General features: G+C 41.3%; 1 protein-coding gene and 1 long non-coding RNA gene across 3 annotated transcripts; one reads left to right on the top strand and one right to left on the bottom strand.

Moving 5' to 3' along the window:
- On the top strand, nt 1-6465 carry LOC148055927 (uncharacterized). 2 transcript variants are annotated; one of them, XR_015704628.1, is made up of 4 exons: nt 1-3422; nt 4339-4427; nt 4578-4723; nt 6381-6465. It is a non-coding gene; the product is annotated as an uncharacterized LOC148055927 (long non-coding RNA). The 2 variants fall into 2 exon arrangements; XR_015704627.1 differs by having other exon boundaries at nt 4339-4723.
- POGLUT3 (protein O-glucosyltransferase 3) lies at nt 4762-26382 on the bottom strand. The gene is made up of 8 exons (XM_087756900.1): nt 26097-26382; nt 16009-16206; nt 14297-14583; nt 13653-13869; nt 12072-12268; nt 10855-11049; nt 9744-9848; nt 4762-8878 (listed from the first exon to the last, which is right to left on the bottom strand). Exons 1-8 carry the CDS (start codon nt 26305-26307, stop codon nt 8753-8755), a joined length of 1536 nt encoding a protein of 511 aa, XP_087613026.1. The 5' UTR covers nt 26308-26382; the 3' UTR covers nt 4762-8752.

The following is a 26382-nucleotide window of genomic DNA, read 5'->3' as shown; positions in this document are numbered from 1 at the left end:
ATGACATTGTTCATTGGAAGAAGGGAGAGGACCCTGTAATAAGTGCTAATCTAACTGAAAATACAGGGCTAGTTTCTCTACTATGAGTGAATTCTGCTTGGTAATAGGGAAATGCCAGGAGAGGCGTCATGGCTCTCGGATCTTGAGACGCTAACCAAGGGAGTATCTGCCAGCTCCATGCCAGGAGCAAGTGTTCCTGTGACATTGGGAGCACTAATTTTGCCACTTGGGTTTTGTTTGCTTTGCTTGTTTTCTTTCCCAAAGGGAAGTCTGTCTCAGCAGTCAATGAACAATTGATTCTTCATGAATTGATGATTTTTCAAGAAGGGGAAGAGAAACTTTATGGGTTTTGATTCAGTCCAATATACGATATTTCTTGTGTGAGAGAGGGCCTTAGCTTAGTTCTTTCGGTCTTCTTTTTCAGGCAACCCATTTTAAGTCTTTGGGCACTATCAGAATATATTTATTTAATCAGAAAATATTTATTTCCCATGAAATCACTGGGTTACGGGAAAGGGATTTTAACCATTTATTAACTTGGCACAATGTAGCATAGTGATCCACTTCAGAAAGTCCAAAATTAGTAAAGTGGTTAATTAACACAGTTTTGCAGTAAAAGTCAAACCATTTTAAGCAAGAAGCCCCAGAAAATGTCTGGATTTATTCAGTTACTTATTAAATTGGGTTACTTAAGTGACCAGTATCATTACATATTTTCTCTTTTTCTATAGAACTGAGAATTCCTTAGAAACAGACCGTTTTGTTCTCAGAAACATGTAGGAGACTACAATCTGATATGATGTAATTGTCAAGGGCCAATTTCACGAGTTTATTGAGAATTGATGTTGCTCCTGTTGCCCTGAAAATTACATAGTTTATCAGCCACATTCATTAGGCTCTTTGTATCTGGGCATAGATTGTTAACATAGTACTTGATGGTATAACAATAAGAAATCAACCTAACTGGCAAGCAATAAAAGTTTCTTCTCCATAACTTTGCCAGTTTTGCATATAATTTACTTGTTTTAGGTTTTTGGCTAGTCTTGACAAATGATGGAGTGATTCAAGGGAATTTATTTAGGGGACAACTTGTCAAGGTATTAAGTCCCTAGAAATCGGAAACTGCTTAGTTAGTCTTAGAAGATGTCCTGTGTCTCAAACCCAAAGTTATGCAAGCTAATTTTTCATTTGCCCATGAACAGAAAGTGCTTTTCCCTCACTTAATTTTTTCATTGGATCAGATAGCCTTCTAGACCTTATTTTTTATTACAAATATGAATGCACTCAGCAAAAATCCTATGCCATTTACGCTAATGGGACCAGAATTTGGCCTTTCTGTGTGAATATCATTTGTATTCCCCATCAGAAGTGATTTTATAATGGCTTCCTTAACAAGATAATCCATCAAGGAACTGATGACAACTGCACCTAGTAACCTACTTAACAGATCCAGTTGGACAACTATTACACATTAGTGCATGTCATCAAAGCAGGGTGTAACTTAATATTAAATTAATATAGCAAACGCATTTGATAGTGGACCCTAGTTGCTTGAGAAGGTTGAAGGTGATAACTTAGGAGCAGAAGAATTGCTTGGCTTTGGAGTAATACTGTCTTGTGACTGGAATGGAGAAAACACCTGCTGCTCATGAGGGTAGCTGGATCATTGGATTCAAGTAAATGCTTGAATTTGTTTGCTAATGGTACTTAGAGCTGTTTGTTCATGAAGGACTTCCCCAAGATTTCATTTCAGTTCGTTCACGAACAGGTGTATGATAGTAACTGTCCCTAGAGGAGACCTCGTTCAAATTGGCATCTTTCAGTGCACAGATTGCCTGTTTTGAGTTGATCAGTTCAAGTTTTACAGGGAAAAGCGAATTTTCCTGTGTCTCTCTTAAACTTTAAAACAAAAGATCCAATAGCTAGTGTGTGTCTCTGTGATTGGAATGGAACTGTGATGAGTGAAATATATTATCTTGCAAAAGAGTAAATAGCAATGACCATGATCTTAATTCCAGTGAATGATTCACTGTACGTATAGTATTATTAATAGTCAGGGAAAAGTTGCAGTTTTTCTGGATCCTTGGGAATATATTTTATTTGATACAACATTTTATCACAGGAAAATTTCTTTTCCTGCAGGTAATCAGAATTTAGAAACTATTTCATAAGAAATGCCCAGAATTATTCTGCATCTTATATATGTACTACTACTTGCATTTAAGTATTGCCAAATATTTACAATATGTTATGAAGTCATATCTATGTGATCTATACCATCTTTAAATGCCTGGGTTTTTTTAAGAGTGAAAAGATAATTATCATTAAGTACACATCAGGTATTTCAAATTTGCACTTTTGAACCTACTTTTCAGGTTCAGTTACAGGAAGTTTTGAATCAGTGTGACTGTTGATTGCCTTACAAACACAAGTGAATCTTTCAGGGAATAGAGGAAACACCAAAGTCTGTAAATAAGATGGAATGGTTGTGGTGTGAAAAGGCATGCTGGAGTTGGTCAGCAGGGGTTAGTCTACATCAAAGTAGCTGTGTTCATAGGACAGAAGAAAGCAGAATTTATTGGCAGAGATGCAGCTTCTATCAACAGCATACATTCCTGACTTTTTTTTAATAACTCACCTTACCAAACAGCATAAGTAAACTATCTTAAGGACACCTGCCAGAATGAGTTGAATCTCTGTATAGGATTTTGCTTGAGTGGTTATGTCAGAGATATGATGTTTTCTTGATTCTTCTGTATCTTATATTTTAGCAGATAAAATCTGATTGTATAACCTTGACTCTTAATTTCACTGTTGTCAGTTATCTAATCTTGGAGTTCACTATTCGTGTACAGTAATACAGTATAGACTATTCCTGAAGTATCCCTTTAAACTTACTTTGCTTATAAAGTTCACTTCATGCTTTGCCTTCACTACAAAGAATATACCAAAGCAGCCATCTTTCTTTAAAAGAGTAATAACTTTTACCAGCAGAGTGTTTTTGGTTTGGTTTGGGATATTATTGTTTGTAATTAAAAAAAAAAAAAATCATTAAATGAAATGAACTGTACTGACAAAATTACCTTCTTCCTGAGGTAGCAGCTGGTTTTGAGCATAGGAGCAAAAACATCATCACGGAAAAACCAATTTTCGCTCTAAACCATTTTCACTCTGTCAGCAGATTTCCATGTTAAAGTTAATAAAATACTCAAATCTTTCTCTGTTGCAACAGTGAGAGAGTAACATGCAAGATGAAATCAGGTGTTGGACCTGCAGGATGCTAACTTGGTAGCAACCATTTTGGTTTATCCTGGCTATCAGTCATAAGGTGGCAATCTCTACAGTTGGAGTGGTGTAACAACTTGGCTGGACATTTTGAGAGATAAAGAGTAGCTGGAAGCGTGGTTACTGTTGACTCAAAGGTAAGCAACAACATCTGCTAATGCTAAACAACCTGTCTGAGTCGCATAAGCTATAGTGGAAATTAGAGTCTCACAAGTATAGCTTGAATAATCGGCTTTTAGACAGGTTCCATTCAGAAGAATGTATTCCACAGGTTTTCAGCAGGAAGGTAACCATGTGAAGCTCTGTCCTATTTCAGGTACGCTCCTCTGCTGAGCTGTCTTGAGTATCTCTATGCTACATTGCAAATCTGTGGTACAGATGGATCCTGACTGATTTTTTTAGTGTTGGGAGTGGGATGGGAATATGTCATGCTCACTCACCAGTGGCCTGCAGAGTATGCTGGCATTTAAGTATATGTATAACTTTTAAAGTACATTAATATTCCCATTGACTACTTAAAATTAATTACCTTGATGATTCATAACTGTACTCAAAATCTTTTGTAATTGTCTCATACATGTAAAGTGTACATTCAGCTTCTTGAAACAGCAGGTCTTGCACTTCCAATCAGTCCAAGCATGTAATGCCAAATCAATGTATCCTATTTCTGTCGAATCCTCTGTGTACCGCATGACTATGATATATTGTGATAATATATGGTAATAATATGTAATATTAATATATAATTTTATAGCCTTGTAAGCCAACGTTAAAATAGCTGCAAAACTTAGTCAATATTATCAAGGGAGACATAAACATGAATAGTGTCAAAAGTGTCAGCACAGAAAGGCTACATTGCTTCTTGGAGACACTCAAGAGCTGGATGTTTTTATCCTCCTGCTGTGTGACTAGATAAATGCTTGTTGTATGACCAAAGTGTAGTTCATAGAATAATGAACATCTGGAGGTCATGTAGGCCAAGCGTAATCTCCTTGGGGATATCAGTGTGAAGATTTTTTTTCCCTTATCTAATTGGAATTTCCCATGTTGCAGCTTGTGTCTGTTGTTGCAGGCCTTCTGCTGTGTACCTCTGAGAAGTCGGGCTTCATCTTTTCTACACCCTCCCTTTAGAGTTCGGCAAGGTAATCTTTCCCTTGCCTTCCCTTTTTAAGGCTGACCTAACCCTGCTCACTCAGCTTCTCCTTGTACTTCATGCACCCCACAACCCCTTTATCACCTTGGTGGTCCTCGGCTGGATCTGCTCCGCTGTGTCAAATGTATTTCTTGTATAGAGGAGTCCAAAATTGAATACAGTACTCCAGTTGCAGTCTCACAACTGCCAAACAGGAGAGAAGAAACATCTCCCTTGACGTGCTGGCCACACTTTTGATAATACACCGCTTGCTTATCACCACTCACATGATGGGACTCGATTAAGGTACGTGCTATAGGTGTCTCAAATGACTTCACAGACATACAAAAGAATCGTTTTTCCCTTATTCTTACAGCAAAATACAAAATTAGTGCCATAACTCTCTACAGTATAGATTTTCTTACATTATTGACAACTCAAAACAAAAGCCAAGCATTAGTACTCACACAGCCTCATTAAAATGCTATAAAAGTGTTCACAGGCAAGAAGATTCCAGTGGTTAAATCCTGTGAACTTAAACAAAATATACTTATATAAAATCTTGCACTTCGTCACTGCCTTTACAGAGAACACTTTTGAAAAACTGAAGTAGTAAAGGAGCTGATACTATCCTAGGTTTATGTAATGCTTCTTTTCCTTATTATCATTTCTTTGCAAGCTTCTCAAACGTGCTCGAACAGGTGATGTATGTTTTCCCTGTCAGCTCTCCTCCCTAACTAAATAATTTACTTTCTAATGTAATAAATGTCGGGCGTATGCTTCCCAGGATGGATGCTTGAATCTAACATTCCATCAGGCAAGCTTTGATTATAGTTTTTTTTTAATTACGAATCTACAAGGTGGACCTGGCACAATACTGTCATGAAACTAGTATATTAGTTATCTTGAGGTAAATCTCAAAAAATATGGTCTAAAAATGTACTGAATTTATATCATCTCCTTTATTTCAACAGATCATGATTTACTAGTTCTCATTTCAAGATGAAATTGAGGTTGGGCGAGTATTTCCAAATGTGGGTGCCCAAATATATTAGGGCATATATATGACAACATAAAAGGACTAATTTTCTGGAGTGTTCACTGTATGAAACGACTGTTAAGGTTATAGGGATCTGAAAATAAGGAACCTTAAGTAAAGGCCTTAACAGTCTCCGTCATCAGTGATAAGTTGTACAGTGTGTTAAAAATTACCACCATTGATGAAAACAGGACATATTTTACTCTCTATATTAAATCCTATGTTGTGCATTAAAAACCGAAATTACTGTAGCAAAATTCAGTACTGTGGTACTGAGATTTACTCAGTTGCTGTTCAAGAATTACTACAGAATAATAGAAACTCTAGTGTATGTGCGTCGCTTAAAAATACTGTGTAATACATGTATTACACTTTACTTGTACAAACAGGTTTTACTGAATATTTAGCAATTCCTGTAACACACCAGGCCAATGAATATCATCCTGTCATCAAACTAAAATATATCTTTTCTGGCCTGGGGGGGCAATTGTTACGATTGCTCTTTATTACAATTTAAATTGCATATAGTACCACCCATGGAAAGAAGAGAGGCTTTGCCTTACCTTCTTTTATCTGTGGAAGATCTGTAGTTATAAATTGAACCAGATTTTCTCAAATGACTAAGCACTTTTAATGAAAGTTCTACCATGTCTCTACTGTTTTTTAATTTTGGCAGGAAGATGAATGTATTCGTATTTTTCAGGATATTTCTTGCCTCTAAGCTATAAAAGCATCTGAAAGGCATTCTGTGACAAACTAGTCTTTGCTTTGAACGGATGCTTATTACAAAAGCAAGGAGGTTTTTTCTGACAGAGAAGAATTTAGAATAGTTTTTTTCCCTTTTTATAAGCGAAGAAAGAAGGGGTGAAATATTCATTTATTTGTATTCATGACCATTTAAATTTTATCTGATTCTTCTTCCAGTTTGAAAGACTTCTGTTTCAAGCCAGGCAAGTTTTCCTACGCAAGTATTTCCAAAGAACCCTAAGGTATTCATCGTGACTCCCCCTGTTCCCTCCCATTTTTTTAAATATAAACACATAATTTTTGGACTTCTGGTTTGAAATATATGTGTGAGACGTGGAAAACTTTGTTGCTTCAACTTTGTTGAGCACACATTGCCTTTGCCGAGCACACCACTTCCATAAATACTGGTGAATATAAAATGCACATGGTATAATGGATAATATCACAAAATAAGATCATATCGTATAGTAAAAAGGACTGTACACAGAGAAGGAAAGAGGAGCACATACTTAGTTTTAAGTGTCAGCTTCAGCAATGGAACCCTGTTCCTGAATTTTGATGCAGAAAATTTTATGTCAGATAAACTGAACATATATTTATAGTCTGAAGTTCTAGGACTGATTGTCGTGCTAAATAAAAATACAGCCACTATGTATATTAGTGTTAGTACCAGAACAAAGAGGATGATGGGTGGAGCAACATGTTCCAGGTTTTTCTTAACTGGCATAATGTAATAAATGACTGACGGACAGTTGCATTAACCTCTTTAGAAACCTGAAGTTCTTTCCATATTTAGCATACTGAAGAATCGAGTCTTTCTTCCCGTTCTACTGCAGAAATTTTGTTTTATGTATTTTATGAGAGTAACCCGCAGTGTAGAACCAAGAATGAAGCCCGCATAACGTGTAGAGCACTAAACTTTGGGCACCTAAGCAATTAGATGAGTCCACAGTCCTAAGACGTTTCCATTCCTTTTTGCGTAGGGAGAACTTGGTATCCATGAAAGACATTATCTGAGTGTAGCCGAGTAGGAAGCTGCTCAGGCAGACTACGTTAGCCAAGACAAAAATGCAGAGGACAGAAATGGGTGCTTGTGGGCATTGGTCTTGGTATTGGCATTGGTGTCTCCTCCCAGGACTGTTTATGCATTTTGAAGTAGACAAATTTGCGTAAAAATCAACAGAGGTATTGGGAGCCACATCCAGGACTAGGATTTTTCCTCCGCCCCACCCAAAGGCACACTTTATTGCAATGGTATGACCAGCTCCTTCTGGCCTTGTGAATTTTGTATTGTTAGCTTCCTGGCTGCACAACTTCAGTGGAAGACCTGAAGACCTCTTCTCCAGTCTGGAGCTAAGGCACTCTCTGGAAAAATGGCTTTGAATCAAACCAAGGAGGACAACTGGCTTCCCAGTTGCTTAGTATGGTCTCTAACCCCTAGACTACTACAAGCACAGCATGCATTTTTCTGTCATATGCTTGAACGAAAACAATGAAGTCTGATCTGCTGTCTGATCTCAGTATAAGGTTAGGTATGATCTAAATTCAGAAAATGATTAAGACCCCTCTGGGGACTTAGGCACAGGAAAAAGTAGTTCATGAACCCAAGTGAAAAAGATGGTGGCATCCTTAGCTCTACACAGAAGTGAAACCTAGGTGGTCTAAAACTCTATTAACAAATTTCAGATGTGTGAATACTCAAGTAGCCTAGAATACTGTAGACGTATTGTTGAACTAAAACACCCGTATTTCACCTGGCCTCACCTGAAGTTCCTAAGTCCTTTTGTGGATCTGTGCTTATGTTCACAGTCATGGTCATTGGCAGGGAACAGATCTTCAGAGTGTTGTCTTGGCACTCAAAGCACTGTGACTGATAGCTACACCATCTGCTTTAAAGCAGCATTTAATTTTGGTGATTCACAGCCATGGTGCTTATAAAAATATTCTGATCTCTCCCCCTCCTCTCCATTTTCCTCTGAAACTGATAAATATTATATCATGTTCTCTATTCATAGACCACAAAACAATCTCAAAGCAACACCAGATTTGATATCTGTAAATCTCAAATATTCATTTTCTTTGTCTAGTTAGAAAATTGTTTTGTATACAAGAAACAGTCTAACACTGAGGTAAACTTTGTGAAGAAATCATAGCACTGTTTTAGCATGTTGCAAATGCTCCTTTAGAATAACTTGCACTGACTCATGGAAGATCTTTTGTGGATGACTGGTTCCTCATAAAACTTTGGTAACTAGGTCCCAGCTGGAACACGAGCAGCACTGTGCTCTTCTTCCTGATCATGCAGTACATCAAACAAATCCCCTAGATGCTCCCCATTACAGGCTCAGCATCTGCCTGGTGGTGGTCATGGAGGCAAAATTGTGGGAACCAACGTTGTAGATCAGAGTCAGTGTGAAAAAGGATATGTAAATACAAGAAGAATACATAACTAAGAATGTTTGCTAGTGCATAAGTGTCTTAGATTTCACAGCTTAATTCCTACTTAAATTCTTGCATTGTAAGTGGGTGATTTTCTCTATCCGGTACAGTTATAGATCTTCCCTTAAAGGCTTTTTCCTGTGGCAACTGCATACTGAGTCTCTGTCATCAGGCTGAGGTACAAGTTCCATTCCATCCCGTATTTCAGGTTTGCTGGCTTGGCGTTTGGCATATTTCTGAAATATGTAAACAACATTTAAGAATGCTGTGAGCACCAACGTATAATTCATGAAACAGAATTTTCCTCCTCCCTTCCACTCACAAGCTTGCCTTTATCCAGGCTCCTTATGTCATTGTTTACAACCTGTTTACAAGGTGTCTTTATAACACACGTACAAATAGGCTACGTTGCCTCTGAAAACCTCCTTTAATGTTTTCCCCTGTCCTAATATTAATGGTAATTTGAATATTGTCATTATTTGTGCCTCTAACCACTTTATGCAGATAATGCTGTCATTTTTGTACACTGAACAGTTCCAAACTTTTTGTCAACCTGTGGCTGCTGAAGCAGTGGCGACCTAACTCTGCACAGCAAAACAGGAAAAAGAAATTAGTGCTTTCAGAGAACAGAAACTTCTTTCACTAGAGACTGGCATCTCCTAGGGAAGCAATGACTATTTGGCCTGCTTCACCCCTTACCACTCTACTAGCCATACTTCCGGAATTTTTTTGCCGTGTATTCAGTGCTTTGTAATACAGTGGAGTAGCTCATGAGGGGATAAGTATGAAGGGAAAAAGGAAGACAGTTGTGTACAAATTATCTCCTACGTCTATTAGAAACCACATACCAAGTGACACTGAAAACAGGTCTGACTGTGGGGATGGGGATAAAAAAAATAAAATCTCTGATTCTGTAAAACAACTGTTATGTCAGGTTGCCTCTTTAATGATGAAGCAAGTTTTAGCAAAGCTCTTCAGACTGAGCTATGAATAATATGAACCATGTCTGCTATTGATAGAAGTAAGGACTGAATAGGAAATTTGTAGCATCGGTAGCAGTAGCAGTTGGGGGAAAGTAATACAGTGATCTATTGTACTAACCTGGAGCACTTTATAATAGTAGCAGTAAAGCCTGTGAGGCTGAAGTAATTCTCTTGCCATTAATTGTCCTTCTTTAGCAATTTTTCTTGCTTCTTCATCATTTTCCTGGAAAATTGAGATGAAACGAATGAAGAAGAGAGCAATCAGTGAGTTACTCACAGCCTGGCTGGCATCAGAAGTTTTATTAAAGGGGCTATTCGAATCTGCAACTTTATGTGCAATTACTGGTAGACTGCAAAGGCACACTTTAAATTGCAGATTTTTTTTAAATACTGGATTGCTTTTATGGCCACAACTGGTACCGTAGGGCTATCAATAACAACTTTCATGGATAATTGTACGATTTTGAAAACTCTACTGTTTTGTCCAAGCTGCTTCAAAATCAGGTCTGACATCTCCCACACATACTCAGTTTTACAGAAGACAAAGCTTTAGCTCTTGTCCTCTCCTATGCAATGCAATTCAATGTCTTCCTTTTAAAAATAACTCTGCTTGAGTTCGTGTACTTACTCTCAAGTTTTTTAGGTCTATATTTCAAAGCTTTTAGTATTCTCATCTGATCCTTTATGAAGAACTACAGAACTCTCAGAACAGAAACTTTTCCTATGTTTTTTTTCACCTAATAGCTAAACTTAAAGCACAAATGGTGTTTTCAATCACACAATTATATCGGTTTGTTTGGTTACAGAATCCCAGCCTCTCATTCTGAGCATGTTACAGAGCAGCGATTTTTTGTACATTCAAACAGAACGTGCAATGACTTCTGTTCTAGTCAGGACCTAAAACAAGCCGTAGAATTAATTAAGTAGTATCTAGGATTCTGGGCGTTTCTTTGAAAATTACCTGCATTAGTCAGTATAGTAAGGCTCTGACTCATGAAACACTTCCGCACATACCTAAAATGAATTAAGTATTTTCCTGAGTAGAGATGGTTACTTGAATTAAGGCCTTTCCATCTTATACTAACAACAAAATGTACTTCATTTATCGCAGGATCTCAATAGAGTTCATACAAACTATGTATGTGGAAGTACAAAAAGAGGAGAGTAGTAAGATAAATTGTTTACATGTTTGTTTATCACTTTGAACTTGAATTAGTAATGGAACTTACCTTAGCCCATTTTATTTTCTCTAGCAAGTCCTCTAAGTTTCTCTTAACTGGAACATAATGTTTCCAAGGTTTTAATCCAATATAAAAGTGTTCGTAGTACTGGGAATCTTGCTTCAATACGAGGCTGTCACCCAGCAAGAGGTATGGAAACCTGTAAGCTGCTACGGTCCCATCTACATTCACTTGGTATTTGTACTACAGTATGAAGATAGAGGAAAAAAAGGTGAAATGTTTTGAATCGGAATAGGAGCACTGACTGTATAAAAGATTATTTTCACAGGCAAGATGTAATTGTGTTTATTAATTCTCATCTTCAAACCTGTTTTAGTGTTAAGCAGGTGTAGTTTCGTGGTGTTCTGGATAACATAATGGAGAAAGGATTTGTTTTCAACCCAAGACGGACAGTCAAGAACCTTTGTGTCCCATAAACTGCCTGATGGGTATTCCATTAAAGTGTCCTGGGATAGAGCAAGGGTTAGAGCTGGGAAGGGAATAAAACTAGTCTACACTTAAATTCAAAAGAGTAAATTTACTCTGAGTTAAAATTATATTATTATGTAGAATAATCTGAAACATAGTATTATACAAAATAATCTGAAATGTTAATGTAAAATTAACCATGAATGTACTGCTCTGGCAGAGGCTCTTGGCTGTTACGGCATTTCTGATACATTAATGGAACAATAACAATAACAATTCTGATACATTAATGGAACAGAATGTCAATTGCCATATATTATAATTGCTTTTTACAGGACTCTGTCCCCTTTACTTTTTATACCTCTGTTGCAGTGGAATTTGTGTGTTAAAGTGCAACAAAAACACCCATCTATTTTTCTAACTTGTTACTACAAGGACTCTTTCTGACACCTGTAATGTACTTGCAATGGACACAAGTTGTGTCCATTTTTTTCCTATTTACCCCAAATAAAAGAAACCTTGATGGTGAGAAATCCAATTTCTCAATCTATTAGAAAAAAAAATCTCCAAGAACTCTCTCTAAGGGACTCCATGACAAAAGTATAGCGGCTTTCTTTAGAAGTGTGCCGCACTGTGACTTTGGTTACAGGTGGTCTATCTACCACACATGGATCAGTGTTCCCAGTGTAGCATAATTGTTTTGTTTACTGAATGGAATTAGCAAAAGTAAGCCTTGTCTTTTCAGTTGCTAAGAACTTGACAGCAAAATTAATCCAAGACTGTAATTTGCTTGCTACCTTAAAGAAGTCAAAGAAGCCCATCAGCTGAACCTTTCCCAGCTCTTTTTCTTTTTCTCTGAAGAAGAAATATCCCGTTATTCCAGCATCTAGTAGTTCTGGATTTTCCTTGGATAACTTGACAAGATGGAGACGTTCTTCTCGGCTGTCTCGACCTCTAAATAAAGCTCGCTCAGTTTTGTTTTCCCAGAACGGGCCTACGAGCATTGAGTGATAAGGTAAAAGCAAATAGTAATGAAATGTTTGTGATATGTCTAGTGCAAATAAGGAACTTGCTATGACAGTGGCATTACACTCAGAGACACGGTAAAACAGACATGATTTCTCGTAGTGAATCCATAATCACTTATTAATCACAGGATTTAAACTCCAGTTCTGGCTTGAATTTTGGGATGAGAAACCAAGCCACTTACTTATAAAAGGAAAATCAGAGAATTGCTTTTTCACTCAGCAATTTTATATTTAAATAACTTGAAATATCTTGAAAGCTACATAAGGGATTATAATCAAATTATGTAAGTAAAATACTAATAATTAAAGTAATTCTCCATTCATAAAGCCTGCCACAGTAACCAAAATTTCTTCAGTAAAATCCATTTCTGTTACCCAACAATTTAGTTAGGTCTTTGAGGAATCACTTAACGATGAGTTAAAAAGGAAAAAAAATGTCTATACTGTGTTCTCAAGATCTTAGCAAGAGCCTGAAAGACTTCATCTCCGCTTACTGCCTGCTTTTAAAAACATTAAATATGTCCTTCCTCATCCTTCTGCTGGAAATTTCCTTAAAGCACCTACTAAAGTGAGGTGGGCTCTTGTCATCTCCTAACTGGAGAAGCAGCTGTACTAAATCAGTAAACACAGAGTGCTTCAAACTGATCATTTAATTAAAATATTTAATATAAAAACTAATCAAGAAAAGAGAAATTGTGAACTAATCAAATAAAAAGAAATACCTCCTCACTCAAGTTTTGCTCCTTAGGTATTGTTCATGCCATTTGTCTGATCCCTAAGTATTCATGTATTTCCTGGGGGGGAGGAAGATGCCTGTCAGTAAAACTGACTCTTCCTTCCAAGCTAGAAAAACAATTCAGAAGATCCCACTCTGAGGTATTTTTTTATACAGGCAATATTTTCTTATTTGAAAGAGGCTGCAGCATAGTACTAGTTTACTTCTTTCAGGATTCAAATTCATTTTTATGTAAACAGGACATTGGGCCACATCACTGTCAGGAAAAGGATTACTGTTTGATTAGAAGGAACATACTGAAGGAGGAGAAAGGCCTTTTAATTATATGTACTTTTGTTTTGACAGGTCACAATAGCTATCTTCTGGTTACCTTTAAGTTAAAATTCACCATTATTGTAAACTGGACTTCTTAAATTTTGGCTCTAAATCCATATTAAACACCTGCTTAGTAGCAGTGTTCGAAGTGGTTACAATCTGTAAAGACTAACCTGCTTGTACTAACAGACATCCTAAGGCACTTGTGAACTGAAGACTTTAACACATGATCTGAATGGAACTTGCTTCTTTGATGGAATTTACAAATTCTTTTTTTAAATCCATGATCTCTAATTTACCTGTATTTCCTTGAATAGAAAGGAGATCATTTGTGACTCCACGTAGGGTTTCAAGAGTCGAGTGGGTTACATCATACGTTGGAAGGACGATATCTCTTGAATCCACAGAGCCACACCATGAAATGACAGGTATAGGACCGGGTGTATCATTAACTTTCCGATACTCAACTGGCCAATCTCCAACATTAAGATAAAACTCCACATCAGGAAGACGAACCTAAATGCATACCCAAGAAAGGATAATAACAAAAAGATAGAAGCTGTTTGTCACTCTTGCATATATTCCTCAGTTCTCTGATGTCATGCAGAATCAATAAACGTACTAGATATAGATAGTTAACAGATTTAGCCGAGTTTAAGGTATGAATTACAAGTTTCTGCCCCACAAGCAAGTATGAAAGGAACACTCAGAGAGGCCATGAAAAGGCTCGCAGAGTCGGGCCTTAGCCCCTGCAGCTTTCCTAGCAATTTCATTACTGTCAAGCTCAGCCCCCCCCCATTATCCATAAGATACTCTGTCGTCTTGATGAAAAAACAAAAGTCAAATCTTGCTTCAGGAACGATAAATCTGAAGATACAACAACAAAAGCAGTATTGCCATATTAGAATGTGACTTAACTGTCATAAATGATTGAAACTGATACCTTTCTTGCCAGTGACAGGAACATTTCATCGGAGAACATTTTGAAGTCTGTATACTTCCCTAAGGAGCGACGGTAGATGTGATTATCGAGAATAGTGTAATGAACAATAGCACCTCTTGTTTGACTGAACTTTGTTGGGATTTCCTTAAGCATTCGCTGAAGGTCAATGGTGGGAAAAGAAATGAAGTCCTTCGTAATCTGGGGGTCTTGGGATGGACAAGACATAACGTTCTGCCAGATCTCAGGGTCTTCTTCAGGACAGTCACAGTATTCATGATAAACTGGTCCTGCAGAAAACAAAGCACTGAGGGTCTATATTTGTGATTCTACATCAATCATAAGTCCCCAAATGCATGGGCGTATAAATGTAGACAGTACAGTGGCTTGACATTTTTTATTCCAAGTTTTCTACAGTTTTCCTGGGAAATCATCCTCCCTATAACATTTCTGGGGTTTAGCAGTGCAGTTGAGAAAACAGCAACATTCTTCTCTCTTCAGAAATCAAAATACTAGATTTTTTTTGTTATCAGGGTAAAACTAATCTGCAAAATGAAGCTCCATTATTGTGCTACCTACCAACCGCACAGGGTACTCAGAATTGTTCTAACTGTCCATAACTACCAAGGCTCAGGTATTACAGTTTCAATTTTAGCCTAATTCAGAACTCTGATACAGTAGTCTTTACCTCTGGCATAAGGTGTTTTCTTTTATGTGTAGTCAACTATTCTTTCTGTCCTTTTGAAGCAGAGAGCTTAGGTATAATTAAGAGCCTCGTAGAGCATGAAAAAAAGCCCTTATTTCATGGACTTCTAATCAAAACCGGTTCTGTCCTGTGTCATAGTTTCATGGCTGCTGGCAAAAGTGCACCAGCAAAAAGAAGGCGTACCACTACCGTGAGGACTCAGGACAGTTTCTTTTCAGTTTGAAGACATTTCTAAGTTTGTATTTAGGAAATTCTCTTTTTAAAAAAATGACAAAATTCTGATTAGAAGAAGTAGTGGTGAACCAAAACAAGACTCTCCAAAGAAGCAACTTTATATGATGTTTTTCTTTGCTAAACAGCTGTCCGTTTGAGATCAAGAGAAGGACGTTGAAGCAGATCTGGAATGAGAGAATAATTTGCCTTGTTTTTCCTGCTTTTAAATAGTTCTTCCATAGTATAGACCTGCACTGAATTAAACTGGGCTAATGGAAAGAAAGTTAAATATTGTCTGGTTAAAGAAATATTGTCTTTGTTGCTATGAAGGATCACACTTTTTAGAAATCACAGATATTTGATTTATAAAGTGTTGGGAACAACACAAACTCCTTGCTTTTGCAGGTAGTATTTTCTACTTTAGATAAAAATAACACAATGTTTAAGTGAATACCTGCTTGAAAACAGTAAAAATGCAAGCAGTGCTCTCTTATTCCCTACCAAAGCTGAAGAGATCCATTTCCTTATGCAAGAGGGAAGAGGAGATGTCCAGACACATCACCTTAGCATCGGAGGCCATAATCTACATGCTTATGGATCTCGGTCCTGTAACTTGGCAATGGATAGAGATTGTCACTGCTCGCTTCTCTGTCTAAGGAGAATGTTTGTGAGGAGCCTACATGAACAAGGGCAAACAAACCTCGGATTTCCCACCTCTTCCTCTAGCAGTAAATTAGTCCATCGCATTTCTGTAGCTGCCATCATACATTACATTAAATAAAAAAAATACCCTTACCTTTCAAAATATAAGGAGATTGAGCTACATGCTGATCACCATAAAGTATCTCAATTTTTAACCCTTTTCTGACACTCCCGTACATCCGATACCGCATAAGAAATGTGCCATCGTTTCTATCCAAAGGGCGAGGGGTGTAAATTCTGGTGACTTCTTTTGGAGAAAGTGCTTTAATTATCACTTTAAACTGTGTTCTTCCTGAAAAGAGGAAAATAAAAACAGATAAAAGCACTTTAAGCTATTTGAATCACATACATGAAAAAAAGGTGAGAACAAACTCTACTGGATTAAGTCCATGGAATTTAATTGAACTTTGCACTAGAAATTTTTTTATTATACCAAGTTGTTAAAATTGAAGATCATCCTACCAGATGTTTTGATCATCACATACCTAATAAATGGAAAAACTATAGCTGGAGATAAAAAATAATGATTACAAGATAGAAGGAAAGGCTAAAAGTATTTTGAAGCAAAGATTAGGTTTAATACTAAGTTTTCAAGTTAGTGCTCTGAGGAACAATCATCTCCTCTAGAGTGAGAAAGACGGGAAACCCAGTTAAAATACCAGGAGCAAAGAATACTTGCCAGCTTGTGGGAAGGCAGCATGCAGGAGTCGGATACAAATTGTTCACCTTTGGGCTGCAGCTGACTGTCTTGCAAATGTAAAGTCCCAGCTACTGAAAAGCAGGGATAAGAGAATGAGAGTAGAGATGTTTCCCAGGCATCTCTCTGACCTGTGCTTAAAGATCACCAGCATTTCATCATTCATAGAATCATAGAATCATCATGGTTGGAAAAGACCCCTAAGATCATCGAGTCCAACCGTTAACCTAGCACTGCCAAGTCCATCTATACCATGTCCTCGAGCATCACATCTATCCGTTCTTTAAATACCTCCAGGGATGGAGACTCAACCACTTCCCTGGGCAGCCTGTTCCAATGCTTGACCACCCTGTCGGTGAAGAAGTTTTTCCTAATATCCAACCTAAACCTCCCCTGGCGCAGCTTGAGGCCGTTTCCTCTTGTCCTGTCACTTGTTACTTGGGAGAAGAGACTGACCCCCACCTCGCTACAACCTCCTTTCAGGTAGTTGTAGAGAGCAATAAGGTCCCGCCTCAGCCTCCTCTTCTCCAGGCTAAACAACCCCAGTTCCCTCAGCCACCCCTCATAAGACTTGTGCTCTAGACCCTTCACCAGCTTTGTTGCCCTCTTCTGGACGCGCTCCAGCACCTCGATGTCCTTCTTGGAGTGAGGGGCCCAAAACTGAACACAGTACTCGAGGTGCGGCCTCACCAGTGCCGAGTACAGGGGCACTATCACCTCCCTGGTCCTGCTGGTCACACTATTCCTGATACAAGCCAGGATGCCATTGGCCCTCTTGGCCACCTGGGCACACTGCTGGCTCATGTTCAGGCGGCTGTGGACCAACACCCCCAGGTCCTTTTCTGCCAGGCAGCTCTCCAGCCACTCCTCCCCAGGCCTGTAGCGTTGCATGGGGTTGTTGGGACGAAAGTGGAGGACTCAGCACTGAGCCTTGTTGAACATCATACAGTTGACCCCGGCCCATTGATCCAGCCTGTCCAGATCCCTCTGTAGGGCCTTCCTACCCTCCAGCAGATCGACACTTCCACCCAACTTGGTGTTATCTGCAAACTTACTGAGGGTGTACTCGATCCCCTTGATCCCCTCGTCCAGATCACTGATCAAGATATTAAACAGAACTGGCCCCAATACTGAGCCCTGGGGAACACCACTTGAGACTGGCCACCAAGTGGATTTGACTCCATTCACCACCACTCTCCGGGCTCAGCCGTCCAGCCAGTTTTTAACCCAGCGCAGAGTGCACCCATCCAAGCTGTGTGCAGCCAGCTTCTCCGAAAGAATGCTGTGGGAGACAGTCTCAATGGCCTTACTAAAGTCCAGGTAGACAACATCCACAGCCTTCCCCTCATCCACTGAGTGGGTCACCTTGTCATAGAAGGAGACCAGGTTAGTCAAGCAGGACCTGCCTTTCATAAACCCATGCTGGCTGAGCCTGATCCCCCCGTCGTGATGGCACTCAAGATGATCTGCTCCATAACCTTCCCCGGCACCAAGGTCAGGCTGACAGGCCTGTAGTTCCCCGGATCCTCCTTCCGACCCTTCTTGTAGATGGGTGTCACATTTGCTAACTTCCAGTCATCTGGGACCTCCGCGGTTGACCAGGACTGCTGATAAATGGTGGAGAGTGGCTTGGCAAGCTCCTCTGCCAGCTCCCTCAGAAGAATCTCTCACAGCTGAACACACCCCCTCTTCTGCTTTGTGTTCCAATATAAGAATATAAAATGTGTATTAGTTGTAATCATCCCTCAGTTTTCTTACTATTCAAAGCCCATTCCAGCTAAAGATGCCAAGAAGCAAGTCAGAATACCTTCATCTGACAACATATTAGAGAAATAAAATGAAGCAAGCATTCATTCCTTCTTCGGATGCCAGTGTGGCAAGGAGCACTCCCACCAAGTAAGGAATGCAGAATATTGTCTTCAGTAGCTAGCAGCTCTATCATGAGAAGCCCTCATTTGATTAACTATCAGGCCAGAATGATTTCCAGAAGTGCACTTCTGAGAAGTACAGGAATGTTAAGGTTGCTCCAGATACGTGGTACTTCCTTTTCAGAGGAATGATGAATGGACACCTCCCTGCTTGCGTAGGCGGTAGGCTGAGGACACACGAGCAGTAGAGTTTCACAGTGTGACATTTCCTTGGGCAAGTACAAGTATAGCTCAAGCAATGCTAATAGACTTAAACTCCAGAACAATTTCTATGAATGGTATATTGGTTTAGATCTAAGACACTCACAGCTTGGGATCTCTACAGCTTGGATGTATGTCAGTAGAATTGATTCACATTGGCTCCCAATTTGGGAGCTCCTCAGCTTGTTTTGGTGTATCTGCAAACAGAGTCATCATCAGAGGCAGAAAAGTATACTTTTGCCCCCTTCATGTATTTTTGACATCTAGCTACTGATTACCTTTCAAGATGGCATAAAGTAGAAATAAAATGATGATGTAAGAATGGCTGTATGATCATAGGCGATAAACTGACCTTTAAACCACATGTCCACTCAGTATCTTGCACCTTACTGTCACTGGCAGAGATGTGCAAGGTAGTAGGAAATTACAGAGGAATAATTTTGAAATTACTGTCTTCCCCTTCTAGAAATCTGCAACAAAGGGACTTCAAAAATCACAACTTGTATATACATAATTTCAATAGTCTTCAGTGAAGGTTCTCCATGACTGCTTAATCCCCCTTTAAACATTCTGGTATTTGTTGCATCAAAAGTATCCTAAGGCAGTTCTTTTTCCAAAATGTGATTACATATTACAGAGAAGATGTTTGTTTTAAAACTTCTGTCTGATAACACAAGAATTATAGGCATCAAAGGAAGTTCTGGGAAACAATGAATTTTAGTTCCCCGTTTGTTTTCTCCACCTTGAATCAGCCTGAATCCTGCAGACAGTTTCAAAACTGCCCATGAGTCAGATATCCAGAACTATTCAGAGAGTAGTCAGGTTCTTTCTAAATACCTCCTTCAGCTCTTCTTTGCTCTCTGCAAGATTATGTCCTACCACGCAACACTTGATAATAGAAACATAATGGAGAAACACAGAATAACGAGAATCACGGAATTGTTGCGTTTGGAAGCGACCTCAAGATCATCTAGCCCAACCCCCTGCTCGGGCCAGCCAGAGTAGGCTGTCCAGGACCGTGTCCTGTTGAGTTTTGAATACCTCCACAAATGGGGACTTCACAGTCTCTCTGGGTAATCTGCTCCAGTGTTTGACCACCTTCACAGTAAAACTGAATTTCATGTGGCTTCTTCCAGTCTTCAGGAGCTTCTCCTGTTTGCTGTGATCTTTCAAAGATGATAAAAAGTGGCTTTGCAATGACGTCAGCCAGCTCCCCATCAGGCACCACAGACTTAGGTATGTGCAGATTTTTAAGTGTTCCCTAACCCGATCCTCCTCCACCAAGGGTAAGTCTTCCTTGTGCCAGACTTTGCCTCTAGTCTCAGGGGCCTGGGATTCCTAAAGGCAGCAGGAAAGACTTCTTCTTCAGAAGAAAAGGACTATTTTCATTTTCATTCTTCACAATGATTCTGATGGAATTAGACTTATCTTGGATTTGGATTACAGAGAAAATGAACAAATGCCAACGAGTATGACACTGCAAATGCTTAAGCCCCTGTGGTTAAGACTTGGGAACAGTTTTATTAAATGAGAAGGACAATGTACCCAGGTCTAAGACAGCTGGGACAGCACCGTATTAATTTCCTCTCGTGTGATCCATATTTTTATGACCAAGCTATCTGCTTTTCACTCTACCAGAGTGAACAGACTTCAGAGACTCTGAAGACTCTGAACCTAGTACCAGCACAAACACTAAGACTGTGGTAAGCCTTTTGAAAGGCTTGAGAAGAAAACATCAGGGAGTTGGTTTCCTCATGGATGGTCTTCTGCATGAGGACAGTGTGGAGCTGTAGTCCAAATAAGAGCAAAGACACATTTCTCCAAAGGTGAGTAACAATTTCTGTTCCTCATTCAACTAAATACTGCCAGAGGTCGTAATGCAGGAATGAGTCCCCTCTTTTTGAATTTGGCAACGGATTCCATGAATGACTCTCCCGAAGGAATGGACATCTCTGCCTCTAAAGTTGCCATGGGTGGGGAACCTCAATCCATCCCACTTCTACCAGTTTGATGACAGTGCCAGCAATAGACGCCCAGAGCCTGGAGAAGGATCACAGGGCAGCAGGAGAGCACCTGAAGAGCAGCACAAAGGAATTCCAGTCATTCCAGCCAGTAAATCAGCTTCATCGGGGGCCATCATATTTGAGAAGTTGTGGCAGTCTGGTGAAGTTCCAGCTGACTGGAAAAGGAGAAACGTAACCCCCATTTTTAAAAAGGGAAAAAAAGAAGACCCGGGAACTACAGGCCGGTCAGTCTCACCTCTGTGCCTGGTAAGATCATGGAGCAGATCCTCCTGGAAACTACGCTAAGGCACATGGAAAATAAGGAGGTGATTAGTGACAGCCAACATGGCTTCACTAAAGGCAAATCGTGCCTGACAAATTTGGTGGCCTTCTACAATGGGGTTACGGTGTTGGTGGATAAGGGAAGAGCAACAGATGTCAGCTACCTGGACTTGTGCAAAGCATTTGACACTGTCCCACACCACATCCTTGTCTCTAAATTGGAGAGACATGGATTTGACGGATGGACCACTCGGTGGATAAGAAATTGGCTGGATGGTTGCACTCAAAGAGTTGTGACCAATGGCTCGATGTCCAAGTGGAGACCAGTGACGAGTGGTGTCCCTCAGGGGTCGGTATTGGGACCGGCGCTGTTTAACATCTTTGTCAGCAACACGGACAGTGGGATCGAGTGCACCCTCTGCAAGTTTGCCAGTAACACCAAGCTGAGTGGTGCAGTCCACACACTGGAGGGTAGGGATGCCATCCAGAGGGACCTTGACAGGCTGGAGGGTTGGGCCCATGCAAACCTCATGAAGTCCAACAAGGCCAAGTGCAAGGTCCTGCACATGGGTCAGGGCAATCCCAAGCACAAATACAGGCTGGGCGGAGAATGGATAGAGAGCAGCTCTGAGGAGAAGGACTTGGGGGTGTTGGTTGATGAGAAGCTCAACATGACCCGGCAATGTGCGCTTGCAGCCCAGAAACCCAACCGCATCCTGGGCTGCATCAAAAGAAGCGTGACCAGCAGGTCAAGGGAGGTGATTCTGCCCCTCTATTCTGCTCTCGTGAGGCCCCACCTGGAGTACTGTGTTCAGCTGTGGGGCCCCCAACATAAGAAGGACATGGACCTGTTGGAGTGAGTCCAGAGGAGGGCCATGAAGATGATCAGAGGGCTGGAGCACCTCTCCTATGAGGACAGGCTGAGAGAGCTGGGGTTGTTCAGCCTGGAGAAGAGAAGGCTCTGGGGAGACCTTATAGCAGCCTTCCAGTACCTAAAGAGGGCCTACAAGAAAGATGGAGAGGGACTTTCTACAAGGGAGCACAATGATAGGACAAAGGGTAATGGCTTTAAACTGAAAGATTTAGATTAGATATTAGGAAGTTCTTCACAATGAGAGTGGTGAGGCACTGGAACAGGTTGCCCAGAGAAGTTGTGGATGCCCCATCCATGGAAGTGTTCAAGGCCAGGTTGGATGGGGCTTTGAGCAACCTGGTCTAGTGGAAGGTGTCTCTGCCCATGGCAGGGGGGTTGGAACCAGATGATCTTTAAGGCCCCTTCCAACTCAAACCATTCTGTGATGCTATGATAAATGTCACTGGCGGTCACAACCACCTTTTTCAACTTACTTAAAAGCAGCTGATTTAAGCCAAATATCCTCTCCCTCTGACTATCACCTAGTATTATTTGGATGAAGAAGCCTTCGAATCCAGAGCATGTCACGAGGTAGGATCGCAGAGAAAATAGTTTTCTGTTGGTATTACACCTTTGCCTCTTTCTACCCATTTTATAGAACAGCATTTTAACCAGGTATAGAGATTTCCTACCAGAGAAAACAAAGTTTTCCGTTATCCTAAAAATGAGTGAATATTGAGAAATCACAAGTCAAAAATGAATTTGATCTCCTTGTCCTGACTGACAGGAAATAACTAAGCGGGTCGTTCCCAGCTGGTTCTGTACTGACCGCTCTGGAGACATGAGGAACTCCGGACCTACCTGAAGGACACGTTAGTTTTAGTTGATGGCAGTTTAGATGCAGAAAGCATTTGATAAGGGAAGAGTGACCTGATAAGGAAGCTCTGCGGGAAGAAGCTAACCCCACTGAAAGGGAGGGGGAAGAAAAGGGAGACTGAATATTTAATGTAAGTATAAATTATTCACTGGAGGCAACAGGATTTTTGTTTATGATTTACAACATTCATTGCGTAATGGGGCCAAGGCCTCTAAGTACTACTGCAGTATTTAATTATGACAGCTTTTTGCTGATTTCTTTTTTTAAAATCGGAGGAAGGTTACCATGGTAGTTTCACACGTTTTTGTGCTTCTCTCAATCCAAAGAAATGATAAAAGAAAAATGTGTCCTTGGTGAATCGCCACCACTTGTACTTCTGTGTTACCCTGAAAACCTGTCTGGGACAGCATTTTAAGTACAAAATAATTTTCCAGTCCTGAAGAGAGACTAAAATACAGACAGAGTCAAAATGGGACACTTTAAGAAATCCAGATGATGAAACTTGCTTTATGCATTTCTTTTTCACTTGTGTACTTGCAGAAGAGTATTCCATGCAGGGATGAACGAGTGAAGAAATGCAGGGATGGAAAGAGAGAAAGGGTAACAAGGTACTGATTTATGCAAGTTGTTAGAGAAGAACAAAAAACCCAGTCACCCTATTTCTGACACGTATGCAGAAGAGGAACTAGAAGATCTGAAAAGAAGGCATTTTTCCTCAACTGTTTTACTGAAATCATTGCCGGTTACTTTTGCAGATGGAAACTGCGAAATCGGTAGAGCCAATAAAGAGGCAGCTGAACAAAAGAGGTTCACTTAACAAAATGGGCTCCTTTGAATAGCGTATAATGTAACAGAGTCGGATGTGAGGGCCTTTATCCAGGAACGAAGGGATACAGGTCGTGGTAGGAAGCTGTGGGTGACCATCGCAAAAGCCCAGGCATCGTGGTCAACAAAAGGCCGGAGGGGAGGTCCTGCAGGGCTGCAGGTACGAAGGTGAGCGTAACCGAGATGCACTCTGTCTAGCGACACTGGCACAGCGCTGGCAGAAGTGTGCCACTGCTCTGTGAACGTATCCGATAAAATCTGCAAGAATACCTGGGGGGCCTTCAAAATATTCCTTAGCAGAGTATGAAGATCACCTGAAGAACAATTAACAGCTGACTCTGTCATGGTCAATGGTACATAAAGACACAGTGGGCAGTTGTTAAACCTAGGGGAAAACCTAGCAGAAAAGAAGGGTAAGGTGATCCAAGTATCCAAAGAAAAAATCTAGGCAGTTTATATTAAAAGTAAGTTCTGTATTTTCAGCAGTGAGTGAAAGAGTGAATTCCACATCATTTGACATCTTCCTAAAAAGACGGGTTAAAAAGTTACAGCCTGTAGGCTGAAATTACTGTGTGATGTGCAATGGCGCACATGAATTCTGGTGATTAGACCTGACACATGGAAAACTCATCTGGATTTAAAATCTACTAATTATCCTATAGAAGTTTCATACTGGATACCAGTAAGTACTGACCTACTTGACTGAAATTCTAATCCACACAAAACACAACTTAATAGATTTGGACAAATTTTAGAAATGGGAAGCCTTCATTGCAGCTCGCCTGCTCTGATCACAGTATTCTTGTTTGTGCAATGGAGGTGATAACGCGGATTTATTTAGCTATCCCAGCAGGGATATTTTGAGATGTAGTTAGTTTATATTGGAAAGCAGTGCCTTAGTAAGTGTTATTAATTGCAATTCTTACCGACATTTTACAAATAGAATTTGAACATTTAAACTCATTTGAGAACTGAAATTTATAGCCCGTGTCTATATGAGTACAGTAAACAGTGCTTGTGCACTGGAATATGATTAACTGTACCGCTAAATTGTTAAAGGATCCTTGGCTCTCTCCTCAGTAATTCTTGGCATGGCTCAGCAGTTAGCACGGGCCAAGCCCACAGCCCTGCCCTGTCGGCAGCACGCACGCACCGCCTTGGGCTGGAGGCTACAGAGTGTCGTGGTGCGAATGGAGACCACTCCGTGCCAGACGGCGTCGGGGCCTGGAAACACTCCAAAGCCGTTGAATTTGTTAATATAAATGCACGAACACGCCGAGGTCAAAACTAGGTTCTCAGTACCCACGTCCTATCAGTTTATCTTGGAGGATTTAAACTAGCATAAGAATCCAATTGAGCTTCACACCTTTTTACCTTTAGCAGCCTGTTGTTTGAACCCAAGGCTCTCCCTGTGTGGCTGAAATCAGCCTCCGCGTCGCCGGCAGCGAGCGTGCCGGTGCATTCTTCAGTGCAATTACAAACCTGCGCTGCAATCCAGCACCGACTTGCAACAGCAGCTGGAGAAAGTCCAGACCTGAAGTATCTGGGGTTCTGTCACACGGAAGACACAACCTGTATGATATATGGCTATTCTTTAATTTCACAAGCAGCAGCCTTCTAACTACAAGACACGAAGAGGCCGTGCATACTTGGTAGACATCCCCTCAGTACCATCTGTATGAATGGTAAATAATAACGAGCGGAGTAACTAGCTCTACCCTATATAAATTAGCAACACCGGATTCCCACTGGGTGGCTATCTCAGGGTTATCTCCATTATGACATCTGCAAGGCAAAAGTTATTTTTGTTCTAAATTAAAACTATTAATACAGAACGTGTGGAATTAACTTGCAGCAAACAGCTGATGGGCAGCGTACTGCTGGACTGCGAGAAGACACCCCAGTTCCCACCCTCGGGAGAGGTGTCCCGGGACGGTCTGTGCTTGTGCCGGGTAAGCAAGAGATGAAAATTACCCCTTCTTAACGGAGCGGCAGTAGGATAGCGGAGCCCAGAGCGCCGTGCTTACCGAGGCACAAATCTTAAGCAACTGGCCTGTGTGCAGCATGACAGGTAATCCCGTTAGCACCTCCGAGCGGGGCACCGGGATTTCGGTACCCCCACCCGCTCCAGGAGCGCTGGTTTAGTCTGAGCTCGCCGCTTGGCCGCTGTAAATCACAGGCGGTTTAGGGGAGGCTGCGGGTGAGGCGCAGGGCCCTACGGAAGGAGGCAGCGAGCAAGAGAGGAGGGGTTTGACCGTGTGCTCCGCTCGCCACCGGCCCTGCGTGGCCCGGGCGATGCGGGGCCGGGCGGGCGCGGAGCGGGGCGGGGGGCAGCCAGGGACCGGGGCGGAGGAAGGGGAGAGGGAAGGGAGGGAGAGAGGGAAGGGAGGGAGGGAGAGGGAAAAAGGGGAAGGGGCGGGCAGCTCCGACCAGCTCCTCCGAGGAAGCGGCAGCCCCGGGCCGGGTCTGCCCCGGGCCGGTCTCCCCCCGCGCCCCCCCGCAGCAGACGGCGGTACCTGGCGGGGAGCAGGAGAAGTTGCGCCCGGCCGCGCTGACCGCCTGGATGTAGAAGTACCGCACCGGCAGGGCGAGCCCCGCGTCCAGCCCGGGGCCCCACGCCAGGCTCCGCTCGGCGCTAACGGGCTCCGCCGTCTCCGCCGGCCGCAGCGGGGGCAGCGCGGCGCCCAGCAGCAGCAGCGGCAGCAGCAGCAGCCCGCCGCTCCCCATCGCCCCGCCGCCGCCGAGCCCCGCTGGCCGCGCCCGCTCGGAGCGGGGACCGGGGCCTCCTCCGGGCCTGCGCGG

Source organism: Nipponia nippon, unplaced genomic scaffold (assembly GCF_047370975.1).
Source record: "Nipponia nippon isolate SJK-2023a ecotype South Korea unplaced genomic scaffold, ASM4737097v1 scaffold_2, whole genome shotgun sequence".
Taxonomy (NCBI): Eukaryota; Metazoa; Chordata; class Aves; order Pelecaniformes; family Threskiornithidae; genus Nipponia; species Nipponia nippon.
The sequence above is the reverse complement of the archived record's forward strand: the minus strand, read 5'-3'. Positions and strand labels throughout refer to the sequence as shown.

Excerpts from the sequence above, each read along its gene's own strand:
- POGLUT3 (XM_087756900.1), bottom strand. The coding sequence starts at position 26,307 with ATGGGGAGCGGCGGGCTGCTGCTGCTGCCGCTGCTGCTGCTGGGCGCC. Across the intron at positions 12,269-13,652 it reads TTCTATTCAAGGAAATACAG|GCCCGTTCTGGGAAAACAAA; the intron begins GTAAATTAGAGA and ends CAATGCTCGTAG. Across the intron at positions 11,050-12,071 it reads GCTTCTTTGACTTCTTTAAG|TACAAATACCAAGTGAATGT; the intron begins GTAGCAAGCAAA and ends TTCATACTGTAG.